At 59.8% G+C, this 11,428-nt stretch overlaps 5 protein-coding genes across 5 annotated transcripts; 2 read left to right on the top strand and 3 right to left on the bottom strand.

Annotated features, from left to right (window-relative positions):
- Window positions 1-2,336, bottom strand: SDRG_13416 (hypothetical protein). Its single transcript, XM_008619501.1, has one exon. The coding sequence runs from the start codon at window positions 2,322-2,324 to the stop codon at window positions 366-368; it is 1,959 nt and encodes a 652-aa protein (XP_008617723.1). The 5' UTR covers window positions 2,325-2,336; the 3' UTR covers window positions 1-365.
- A 458-nt stretch (window positions 2,337-2,794) lies between these two features.
- Window positions 2,795-3,070, top strand: SDRG_13415 (hypothetical protein; the record flags this gene model as incomplete). The annotated part of the gene is made up of 2 exons (XM_008619500.1): window positions 2,795-3,014; window positions 3,066-3,070. The coding sequence occupies 2 exons, from the start codon at window positions 2,795-2,797 to the stop codon at window positions 3,068-3,070; spliced, it is 225 nt and encodes a 74-aa protein (XP_008617722.1).
- A 72-nt stretch (window positions 3,071-3,142) lies between these two features.
- On the bottom strand, window positions 3,143-4,688 carry SDRG_13414 (hypothetical protein). The gene has a single exon (XM_008619499.1). It carries the CDS (start codon window positions 4,651-4,653, stop codon window positions 3,220-3,222), a length of 1,434 nt encoding a protein of 477 aa, XP_008617721.1. The 5' UTR covers window positions 4,654-4,688; the 3' UTR covers window positions 3,143-3,219.
- Window positions 4,689-6,537: 1,849 nt separating this feature from the next.
- Window positions 6,538-10,501, top strand: SDRG_13413 (hypothetical protein). Its single transcript, XM_008619498.1, has 15 exons — window positions 6,538-7,389; window positions 7,439-7,531; window positions 7,575-7,739; window positions 7,786-7,912; window positions 7,960-8,521; window positions 8,565-8,762; window positions 8,807-8,909; window positions 8,953-8,996; window positions 9,039-9,140; window positions 9,187-9,326; window positions 9,372-9,469; window positions 9,514-9,692; window positions 9,735-9,839; window positions 9,887-10,254; window positions 10,303-10,501. The coding sequence occupies exons 1-15, from the start codon at window positions 6,552-6,554 to the stop codon at window positions 10,463-10,465; spliced, it is 3,285 nt and encodes a 1,094-aa protein (XP_008617720.1). The 5' UTR covers window positions 6,538-6,551; the 3' UTR covers window positions 10,466-10,501.
- A 90-nt stretch (window positions 10,502-10,591) lies between these two features.
- On the bottom strand, window positions 10,592-11,428 carry SDRG_13412 (hypothetical protein). Its single transcript, XM_008619497.1, has one exon. The coding sequence runs from the start codon at window positions 11,407-11,409 to the stop codon at window positions 10,636-10,638; it is 774 nt and encodes a 257-aa protein (XP_008617719.1). The 5' UTR covers window positions 11,410-11,428; the 3' UTR covers window positions 10,592-10,635.

The raw sequence follows: 11,428 nt of genomic DNA, 5'->3' as shown, positions 1-11,428 counted from the left end.
TAGGGGAGCGTGACCGCCTCGTCAAGCATGGGTGCCATCTCGGTGAGCATCGTCGAAAAGACGTCGATAAAGACGCGCTCGATCGAGTCCGTCTCGGTCGCGACATCGATCATGCGCAGCAGCACGAGCACAATGCCGACTTGCGTGTCTTCGGCAGCGACCGACGGAAACTCGACCGTCTTCGATGGCGCCGCCACCTTGGCTTGGTCCTCCAAGGCGTGCAGACGCGGCTCGAGCGAGGCCCACATCTTGTCAAAGACGTTGCTGACGCCCACGAGGTTGAGGTGCAGAATGCTGTGCCACTCGGTGTCCAGCGTCCGCCGTAGATCACCGAGATCAATCGGTTTTTCGGTGCTAAAGAGCAGTCACCACGACCGACTAAGCGCCATGTAGCAAGTCGTCCGTTGGACGGCGCGAGCAGTCGTCACGCCGTGCACCTTTTGCAGCTTGCTGCGACGGTCCTTGCGGTCGTGGTACTGCCGCTTGGCCACCTTCTCGTCCGGCGTCACCAATTCGCTCGCGGTAAACGCGTGGATCGACGTCGACCCGATCGAGAGCCCAAGTGCCTTGACCAAGCCACCGCGCTTGCTCGGGCGACTGCCGACCCAGATCTGGGACCCGCGGGCGTAGAGGTCCGAGATATCGTCGAGCAATGCGATCGGGGCCACGTCACCAGTGATGCGCAAGGCGTTGTACGTATGCAGCAAGATGACCGACGGCTTCATGTCGTCCATGATCTGGATGCCGAGCACAAAGTGAACCGAGAGCGCACTCTCCAGCAGTCGCTGGCCCGCCATCCACGGGTTGAGCCACGTGCGGAGACGGACCTCGGGCGTCGCGTCGGCGTTGCTTGTCGCGGCCCAGAGCGAGAACCGGAGCGCGCCGGCTTGGGTTTGCAGCCAGTCGACATTATTGGGCGCAATGTCGGGCCGCTGCATGGCAGCTAAAACGTGCCGGTACGCTGCCTTGAGCGCTCGAATGGTCGACGCTGCGACCGACGCACACGTGATCGCGTTGCTTGATGGGCCTTGGACTGCGAGGATCGAGACGAGCAGGCACTGCGTCGCAAAGACGAGCTCGGTCGTCGCCACCGTGTTCTTGGCGAGGCCGTTCACAAGGGTCATGTACGGCTGCAGCGTCGCGGTGATGCCTTTGGTGAACCGAAAGTCGTCGCTCGTGCGAAAGCTGTCGTCGTTCTTCGACGGGCGCTGCGTGAGCACCGAGAGCAGAGGCACGAGGATGTCGTTGATCAGCGTGCCGTGCAGCGCACTAATGCATGGCGCCGGCGCCGTCGCCTCGTCCCACTGGAAGACGACATCGGCTTCCATCTGCTGTCGGTTGCGCAGCATGGTCGCGACGGTCGCCATAAGAATGTAGAGTTGGTCGAGGTTGCTGCCGCCGCCGAGGTGCTTGGTGGTCGATGTCCAGTCGAATCGCGGGGTCGCCAGTCGGCGAAGCGCGGGGATCGTACCAACCTTGGGCGATAGCTTGAAGAGACGAATCGTGTCCACGACGAGTGCATCGAGCGTGTCGTCGGCGGGGGCCCATCGCATCTTGAAGCAGCGCTCGACGGCGTCGCCAAGTGAGAGATCGGTGCAGCGCACGAGGCGGTGGAACAACATCGACTGGCCAAGAAGAATGTCGATCTCGCCGAGCGTCTGGAGGTACGGAAGCTCCAAGCTGAGCTCGGACGCGAGCGACTCGACGACGCGGACGCTGTGGTTGGTGACGGCGGCCGCGGCCACGAGCGTCGTCTCGCCTTGCTTGAAGGCCGCCCAGACAGCACGCACCTCGCCCATGAGCTCGTCCATGTCCAAGACGAAGCACATGGTCCGGAATTGGTCGGCTTGAAGTTGCGCCATGCGCGGATCCTCGTGCGGTGGCGGCGTGTATGCCGAGGCATCGAATGGCGGCATGTCGCCGTCGTCATCGTTGTCATCGTCGACGGCAAGCGCCGCAAATGCGTTCGAGAGACCGCTGCTTGTTGCTGGCTTGCGCCGTGTTGCAGTCGGTCGCAGCGGTGCAAGCTTGGACCGAACTGCTCGAAGCAAGAAGAGGAAGTACATGTGGCCGGCATCGGGCGGCAGCGACCGCGTCGCCATCCAGCGCAAGCGAATACACGTCGCGAGCTCCGTCCAGATGTGCGCTGGCACGGGTAGTCCCATCTCGGCCACGGCAACCGCGGCGGCCCAGATGCTTTTCGTGGTCGTCGCCCCGGACGTGGCCGTCGCCGTCGCTTTCGTTGCCTTGGTTGCCGTCGCGCGCTGGAGCCAACTGACGACGGCGTCGGTCGCAGCCTTGTACTGGTGCCATCGGCTGCTCATGCTGCTTCTGTGTGGCACGCAAAAAATGGGATCCCCCGCCGAAGATGGCCCTAGAACAAGGGCGTTTTGGCCTGTTTCAGAGCATGTCCTCAAATTGAAGGACTCCAACAAGGCGGTCGGCTCGGATTGGCTGGAAAAATGCAAATATTATCCTTGGTCTTCTCGCCGGTCGAGCGTTCGCCGTAGAGGATGCCGGGCGGCTGGCCGCCACGGCGCAGGCGGCGCGACTAATTTATCGACGACTTTTGACTGGACGAGAGCAACGAAGCACTTGGGTGGCACCACCGATATCCGTCCACTCTACGATTTTTGGTCATTGTCGGAGCGTTCATGCGACCGAACAAGCGGATCGCCATCGGCGGCAATCTCTTTGCATGAAGTCACGTCGCCGGCGACGTCGACATCGTCGCTGCTCGCTACATTCGCCAACGATATCCTCGGGCTGCTGCTCTCGATTAGTCTGGCTGCAGATGGAGGGCATCAGTGGCATCGACCATCGCTACGGCCAAGGCGCCGATCCGAAGCTGCAGCCGTACGTCGCACTGCTCAAGACGCTCCTCACGACCACGAGAGCGACGATTGAGCTTCTCTTTGCGTCGCAGTGTCTGCTCTTTTCGATCCTCGCGGTGCAGGGACCACCAAGTGACGCGATCACGTGTGCGTCGGTGGCGGCATCGACGCTCGACACACGTTCATACATAGATAGATTAGATAGATGGATTGATTGATATATCTTGATAGATTGATAGTTACCGGATTCGCGTACCACACAAGTACCGATGCGAGCGATCACCTGCTCCGATCGTCCACAACACGAATCTCACTGACACAAATCAAAGTTTTACTATACCAGGTGGCATCGTGTTGAAATAAAGTAATGGTCGCATATTCAAATTTAATCGAGCTTGAGGCTCGCGCGCAGCGCTTGAAACTCGGCTTCGATGCCAGCAATAAAGGCGGTCGGCGTTTGCTTGATCGACGTGTCCATGAGGACCGTGACGCCGAGCGACGCGCCCCACGACGTGATCGCGACGCCAACGTTGACACTCGGCGGCGGCGGTACGAACGCATACGAGGCCGAGACGCGCTTGCTGCAAAAGAAAATGTCCATCGGCGGCCCACGGACGTTCGTGATCGCGATCGACACGTTCGAGGCCGACCAGTGCACGCCGTGGCGCATGAGGTCGCGGGGCAAATTCATAATAAAGAGGCTCACAAGGCGCGTAAAGTTCTTCTCGAGCGAAAACTTGGCTTCGGCGAGACGCCGCGCCACAAGCGTCATGCGCGTCGACGGGTTGGCTTCTCCGATCGGCAAGTCGACTATGAGCGAGCTAAAGTCGTTGGACGTGGCGTCGATCGCGCGGAGGCCGCGCATGTTGACCGGGATCGCAGCGCGCAGCGAGAGCGACGGTGTGACCGGCGCATTCGACTCGGCTTCGATCGTCTTGCGCAGCGCGCCGGCAATGCACGAGACGAGCACGTCGTTGAGCGTCGCCTTGAAGTGCTTCCCGACGGCTTTCGTGTCGGCGATCGAAAAGGCCAGCGTATAGCCGAGCCGCTTGTGCGTATGGCCCGTCTGCTTGAGGACAGTTCGCGGTTCCGGGAAGAGGACCATGTTGGCAAACTTGCGCACATAGAGAAACGTCGACCAGAGAATCGATGCGAGCACGACGTAGAAGGGCGTGCGCGGCGGCTTGGTCGTGGGCGCGGCGACGGTCGGGAGGGCTGGCATCTCGGTGGCGTCGCTGAGCTTGAAGAGCGCGAGCGCGAGCGACGCACCGTCGCCAATGCAATGGTGGATGCGCCAGACGAGCCACGTCTGGTCGTTTTGGTGCAGCACCGTGATGGCCCAGAGCGGCAGCGACGGGTCGAGCTCCTTGTTGGCGAGCGACTCGGCCACGTCGTGCGGCGTCTCGTTGTCGACAAGGACGTGCTCGACAAAGTGGTGGTCGGCGTCAAACGTGGGGTCGACGACAAAGTTGCCGTCCTCGACACGCGAGATGAAGCGGTAAAAGAACGCCTTGTCCGAGCTCATGCGCTCCTGGAAGTGGGCGACGAGCGTCTCCCGGGCAACGATCCCGTCGAGGACTGTGATCGTGAGCGGAATCGACCGGTTTGAGTCGGTCTCGCTCTCCTTGGTCGCCCAGCCGAGCGTCGACATGCGACGCTTCAGGCGACCCTTGAGCGTCGGCGCGGCCTGGCGCGACCGGGCCACATGGAGAAAGGTGATGGCGATGGCTGCCAGCAGCACGACCCACTGGAAGAGCGAGGTGGCGTCCATGGTCAGCGGCAGTGGCAGAGACGAGACGAGCGCGGCTGCTGTGTCCATGCTGGTCGATTTGGATCTGGTAAGGTCGGGCCCGCCGAAATATAAGTTGTTGACGCAACAGGGGCGCCCGTTGACGCATCAGCGCGCTGTCGCAGGTGCCACGTACATCGTATCCGGATGTCGAAGATTTGAGAGGACCTACTAAAACGAATGTTTTTTGCTATATAGAAACGTATTTCGAGGGTCCCCTAAAACCCGAATCCGGGTGGCCAAAGACGTAGCGTCATTCCAAAAGGTACTTAACGGCATGTGGCAAGATATCCGTCAGGCGCAAAACGAGCACGTGCGTCCAACAAGAAAGTGTGCGCTCCCAATACGTTCGATGGATGACGAGACCCGTGCGGCGCGTCGCTATGATTACCCCTTGACAACAGGAATACCGACGGGCTCCTGCCTGATCCTGGCGTCCCTGGGTGCCCACAATCGTACGGTTGGCAACTCTTTTTAAACCAAAGTTCATAGCGCACGCAGTCATGCAAAGTAGCCGCGCACCGTGGGGGCGGTCAAGTCGATGGCATTCGATTTCGAAGAAATCCAAGTGAACTGAACGTTAAGATCTTTTTTGAATCTTTGTTGTGCCCGCGCTTGTTCTGCCGAGTCGGCCTCGAAAGCCATCGTGTAACCCAGCTGGTGGCGTGACATACGCCTGCCAAGTGATCACTGGATTTTCGTCCCGAGTTTCGAGTGCACCTTGCACACGATGGGCAGGCCGACGTCGGACGCACACCGATACCGGCGGTCACGCGCCGACGCCGTCGATCTACTGCCTCGTGTTTCTCAGTCTATAGGCTTCTTTTCTCTTGCTCTCGGTGCACGGCAGAGTGCACGGCTCCGCGTTCGGACGCATGTCTCGTGTCGTGTCAACAATGATGATCATGGGCTTGGCGCGCGGCTCATATCCTCGCAGGAATGTTCTTGGTGGCTTCAAGCGTCGTCTGTGCGGCTTTTGCGCTTCTTTTGTGGGGTGACTGGTAGGGGCATACTTCGCTACATGCAAGGCCTTGCTGTATTTACAAGAGCAGTAACGTTCGATGACCGAGTTGGGAGATAAGGACGACAGCCGAGTCGACTGGTCCACGCTGGTTATTCAAAAGGACGTGTATACCGTCCAAGGTGTCAATGGCCCAGAAAGGCGAGGTCGTCGTGCATAGCCAAGTCAATATTAGTGTCGAGGCGACAGCAGCGCTAATCGTGTGTTCGCGATTGCGCTACATGGTCACTGCATCAGCATCGATGCGATAGAAACAGCGCCGTCCTTGTGGCTTGATTCTCGAACCTGGGGAAAGGTACGACTGCCAGGTAGCCACCGTGTTGCGTCAACGCGATCGAGAGAAGCGTGCAAGTGCTGGCGCTGGATTCAGTCCCAATACCGGTACCAGCGCGGAATGTGCCATCGAGCCCAGACGCTGCCAGCCGTCCGTTCGGGTTCGAAATTTCTAAAAATAGAACACGGTTTTTCGAACCTGGCCGATTGGACGGTGGAGACAGCAGCACCTTTCTACGCTTGCCCTGCGGGTGACCGCCAAGTGTAGAGCTACGTGGCGGCTCAATATTGTGGCATACATACCAGTACATAGCTGCGTGGGCCACACATTGCTTGGGCCGCGTCCTTGAAGCGTCTATAAACAGTGCCTAGGCCCGCGAATACACTGCAATCTTCTAGCCTAGTACTCGATGTATATATAATCCTTGTAGACGTACGCAGTATACACCAAGGTGCGTACGCAGTATACACCAAGGTGCGAACACGGGGGTGGGAAGAATGGTTTGTTGCACGTTACGTGCTGAGCGCCAGGTCGAGGAGCTCGATCTTTCCCCTTTAAAGTGGCACATGCCACGAATAAACCCACGCAACCCTTCAAAAAGCAGCCAATCACACGCGAGCTCGTGGGCGAGATATGCCCAGCCGACCGACGCCGAGCCGACCAGAGGAGGTGCAGCACCTCATGGCCTCGGACGACAGCGCCCGCGACCATGGCCTCTTGCAACTACCAGACGGCAGCGCCATGCGTCTTCTCTACTTGCCGCCCGAGTACCGGTCGATCCGACACTACTGCCCACGCGTCATCAAGGCATTTGTCTACTATTTGGCCAGCGTCGCGACCTTTGGTATCTTGCCGCTGCTCGCGCACTGGTGGCCGTGGTTGTATGCAGCGACCAAGCTCAGTCTCGCGTCCACGGCGAGCGACTTTGTCGCTGCCGACTCGGTGCTCCTCGAAGCCGAAGCCTGTCCCGGGACGTACGACCTTGTGCCACTGCGCGTGGCGCCCGACGGCAGCGTCTCGTTCGAGTATCGAAAGAACCGGTATCTGTACGACAAGGATCTGCGCGAGTTTCATCGCCTCAGCGCGTCGATCGAGCAGCTGCCAGTGGCGACCGCGCTAAGCCGCCTGTCCCGAGGCTGGGGCGACGACAGCGTCGCGACGCTTCGCCAGACGTTTGGCGCCAACGGCATGGACCTCGGCGTGCTCCCAGTCGAGCGCGTCCTCCTTCAAAAGATGCTGCACCCGTTCTACGTCTTCCAAGGCGTCTCGGTGGTGCTCTGGCTGATCGAAATGTACTATACATACGCGATTCTCATTCTCCTGATGAGTCTCGGCTCGATCGCATACGAAGTCGCAACACAGATCAGCAACATGCGCAAGCTCCAAGCACTCGTGCACAACGACGCGGTCGTCCGTGTTGTCCGTGACGGTGACGTCACCGGCGTTCCCGCCGACGCCCTCGTGGTCGGCGGTACAACGACTGCACTTTGATGTTTGGATGTATATATCGTTAATGCTAGATGTCATCTTGCTCGACACGGGCGTCGTCCCTGCCGATATGGTCCTCCTGCATGGCGACTGCACGGTCGACGAGTCGTCGCTCACGGGCGAAGGTACGTCATGTGTCCTACCGACGGCTCGTACGACTGCGTCTAGCGATCCCGGTGCAGAAGCAAGCGCTCTCCGATCTCGCGGTTCTGCTTGGACCCAACCTCGTGGCGACGAAGAAGGAGTCGGTGCTCCACGCCGGTGCCGGTATCGTGCGCCACACGCTGAACGCCAAAGGACTCGTCTTGGCCACGGGTTTTTCAACGAGCAAAGGTGCGTAGTGCATGCCTTGACAAAGACGTGTTGCTACCTGCCGTAGGCGAGCTCTTTCGGTCCATCGTGTGCCCCAAGCCGGTTCAGTTCCAGATCGAAGCCGATACGTACCGGTTCCTCGCCGGTTTGACTCTTGTCGCGGTTCTTGCCGGGATCCAAAACGCTGTCGACGCGTGCGCTGAATGACGTGCGTGCGTCACTCATGTTGTGATTGGCGTAGCGCGGCGGCCGGCGTTGTCTGGTGGCGCATCCTCGTCTCGTCGCTCGATCTCATCACGATCGCGGTGCCGCCGGCGTTGCCACTCATTTTGACGGTCGGCGTCGGCTTCTCGCTGACGCGGCTGCAGCGCCAACGCATCTTTTGCATCGACGCACCGCGCATCAACCTCGCGGGCCACCTCGACTGCTACTGCTTTGACAAAACCGGCACGCTCACCACGGATGAAATGGTGTTTGATGGTGTCGACAGCCTGCGCAGTGCGCACCGGCGTCCGTCCGTTGACAGTATCGAACCCGTACCCATGGCGCCACCGATGCTTCGCACGGGGCTCGGGGTCTGCCACAGTGTCGCGTGGCAGGTCGACGGCGTCACCGGGAGCCCGCTCGAGCGCGAAATGCTCGTTGCGTCCGGGCACCGACTGGTGTCGGCGACCGACATCCAGTGCGACGCCACCGGTGTCCTCTACGAGCGCCTCCGGCAGTTTGCATTTGATGCCAGCGTCCAGCGGTCCAGCGTCGTCGTCCGAAACAAGGCTACCAATGAGTTGCGGGTCTTCACCAAGGTATACCGGTGCGCTTGACCCACGGCAACTGCAGTGTACGTAGGGCTCGCCCGAAGCCGTCGCCGCCGTTTGCGTACCGGCGTCACTACCGCCAACGTTTCAATCCAGTGTCGACCAGTATGCTCGCGACGGCTACTACTGCCTCGCCCTCGCCTACCGCGACATGGACGGTGTACCCACAGACGCCCAGCGCGACTCGGTCGAAGCCGACGTGCACTTGCTTGGACTCCTCCTCTTTCGGGTACGACCATCGCATACTGACGTGTCATTGGTTTATTCGAGTAGAACCCGATCAAAGACGAAGCGTTCGAGGTCGTTCGGACGCTCCAGCGGGCAGCCATCGACGTGCGCATGATCACGGGGGATAACGCGCTCACGGCTATTCACGGTACCGTGAAGACTGTACATCACAAAATGCGACCGGTGTCTAGTGTCGCGCAAACTGCAGTTGCTTGTCCGTCCCGTCTACCTGGTGGTACGCTCTTGGCACGTTGCATCGCGTCGGCATGTCGCGTAGGACGTTCACGCCATCGATGGCGTTGTCCTCGTCGATGTGAGTGCACCCGGACGCCCGCCGACGCCATTCGTGACCAGTCACCTCGAGCGAGGCGATGTCGCGGTACGTCTCACGTCGCCTGTCGAGGTGTTGCAACTGTGCTGCGTAGCTCACGGGGGCGGCTCTATTCGCGCTGCAGTCGGCGCTGCCCCCGACCGATGTGCACGCCATCGTGCTGCAGACCAAGATCTTTGCCCGCATCCGTCCGGACCAGAAGACGTGGATTATCGAGCAATTGATTCGAGCCGGGTACGGTCGTGGTTGTCCGCTCATGATCGTACATCGGCGACGTAGAAAGCATGTGGGTATGTGTGGCGACGGCACCAACGACTGCGGTGCCCTCAAGGCCGCCCACGTCGGTCTTGCGCTCTCGGACGCCGAAGCGTCGATTGGTACCGGCTTCGATGCTCGGCTCCGCGGTCAAATGTCGAATTAGTCGCGCCGTTTACGAGTCGAGACAAGAACATTGGGGACGTCGTGACGCTCGTGCAAGAAGGGCGATGTGCGCTCACGACGTCCTTTGTTGCGTTCAAGTACATGGTCATGTACCCGGTCGTTCAAGTCGTCTTGACGTCGACGCTGTATGCGTCGATGATTTCGCTGGGCAACAACCAGGTGCGACGACTGCGCTTGCCGTCGTTTCTAACTTGCAGCTAGTTTTTACTCGACGATATGGTGATCGTGCTCGGCCTCTCGATGCTCATGCTACAAACAGGCCCGTCGCGGGTGTTGACCCGCCACCGCCCACCCGAAACCCTCTTTGTACGTCGATCGTGATATCGGCGTCGGTGACATGGACCGTAACGTAGGCGCGTCCGATCGTGGCGTCCCTGGGCGGTCACGTTGTGCTGTATGTGCTGTGCTTTACACTCCTACGACTCGTTTTGGTCGCCGAGCCGTGGTATTGCACCGTCGACGAAGCCAAGACGCGGATGCGAGCACAGTGCTTCACCTACGTCGCACCGGACAACGACGGGTACACGCGGCAGTCGTACGAGAACACGGTGTTGTGGCTCTACGGCCACTGGGCGTTTGTGCTCTTGGCCATCGCCATGAACATCAAGGACCCGTTCCGACAGTCGGCGTGGAGCGCCAACCGTCCGTTCCTCGCGTACGTTGTGGGGATGGTGCTGCTGCTCGTGCTGCTCACGCTCACCTCGGCGCCCACTGTCTTGTCGTACGAAGTCTCGTTGGTTCATGGCCACTGCACAGTTTGATTGCGTAGGGCATTCGAGCTGGTTGCGATCCCCGCCGAGTTTCGGTGGGAGATTCTCGGGGTCGTCGCATGCCACGGCGTCGGCGCCGTGGTGTGGGAGCGCTTTGCGACCCGACACCGCGCTATGGACGAAGACGCGCCACGTCTGACGTCGTCGCCCATCGTGGTCTAAGTATACAGAATACATTCGAAGCGGTACTATCCGTCCATCACCGACTTGGGAACTGGCCGCAATTTGGCTTGTGTGGCGCTACGGCGATGGTCCGTCGACGAATGAGTACTCGTCATGCGTGAAAAAGGCACCGTACAAGATAAAATTATCAAGTTGATACATGCAAGGTACTACGCAGCCTCGACCGTCCATAGCTGCTTTTGGTTTGAAGAATCGCACGGGGCTACACCAGCGGTCTTGTCGCCCTTGTCGACCAGACACTGCGTAAGGTACGTGATGTGTTGAATCGGGTTGGCGCCCGACACGGTGACGTTCCAGTTTTGGTTGCCGTTGTTGAGGTTGCACGGGTACGTGTGGAGGTGGTACGCGAGCGACGTGTCCTGGTAGACGTCGAGGCACTCCATGTTGCTCTGCACTTGCAGCGTCTTGGCGCTGGCGTCGTAGCGGAAGACTTCGTTGCGGTTGCGCTTCAGTGTGTTGGCGAACAGGCCCGTGAAATACTCGGAGAGGTAGTTGTCGCCCGACCGAAGCCGCACCGACGTCGGCGGCGTCGATTGGTCGCATGAGCCAAAGTACTGCGGCGTCGTGGGTTTATCGGTGCACGGTGCCACTCCGACAGCTACGGCGGCTTGATTAGGCACGTACGTCAAGCAGTAATCGAAGGTGCCAGCACGACTCTTGATGACATTGCCCGCGATCGACCACTGCTGCGCGTCGCCTCCAGTGCACGGATCTGTACGAACGTACGGCGTCGAAGTCTCCGTGAAGAGTGTCAGGCAGGTGTTGCCGCTCTTGGAGATGATGAAGTTGTTGTTTGCGTCGAAGTCGAACAACTCGTTGGCGTTGCCTTGCACAAAGTTGACGTACAGCCCGCCGTAGAATTCTGAGAGGATGAACTGACCACCCGACGTGCAAAACCGCTTCGGCATAAGGTTTGGTGACATCGTGGGCGAGACACTTGGT

The sequence above is a fragment of the Saprolegnia diclina genome (assembly GCF_000281045.1).
Source record: "Saprolegnia diclina VS20 unplaced genomic scaffold supercont1.59, whole genome shotgun sequence".
In the NCBI taxonomy this organism is placed as follows: Eukaryota; Oomycota; class Saprolegniomycetes; order Saprolegniales; family Saprolegniaceae; genus Saprolegnia; species Saprolegnia diclina.
Note: the sequence above shows the minus strand (reverse complement) of the source record. Positions and strands in the feature narration are given on the sequence as shown.

What these genes read in the sequence shown, in the direction of transcription:
- SDRG_13416 (XM_008619501.1), bottom strand. Translation starts at nt 2,324, where the DNA reads ATGAGCAGCCGATGGCACCAGTACAAGGCTGCGACCGACGCCGTCGTC.
- SDRG_13414 (XM_008619499.1), bottom strand. Translation starts at nt 4,653, where the DNA reads ATGGACACAGCAGCCGCGCTCGTCTCGTCTCTGCCACTGCCGCTGACC.
- SDRG_13413 (XM_008619498.1), top strand. Translation starts at nt 6,552, where the DNA reads ATGCCCAGCCGACCGACGCCGAGCCGACCAGAGGAGGTGCAGCACCTC. An exon ending in TTGGACTCCTCCTCTTTCGG is followed by an intron (nt 8,763 to 8,806) that starts GTACGACCATCG and finishes TTATTCGAGTAG; the next exon opens with AACCCGATCAAAGACGAAGC. An exon ending in GCCCACCCGAAACCCTCTTT is followed by an intron (nt 9,840 to 9,886) that starts GTACGTCGATCG and finishes ACCGTAACGTAG; the next exon opens with GCGCGTCCGATCGTGGCGTC.
- SDRG_13412 (XM_008619497.1), bottom strand. Translation starts at nt 11,409, where the DNA reads ATGTCACCAAACCTTATGCCGAAGCGGTTTTGCACGTCGGGTGGTCAG.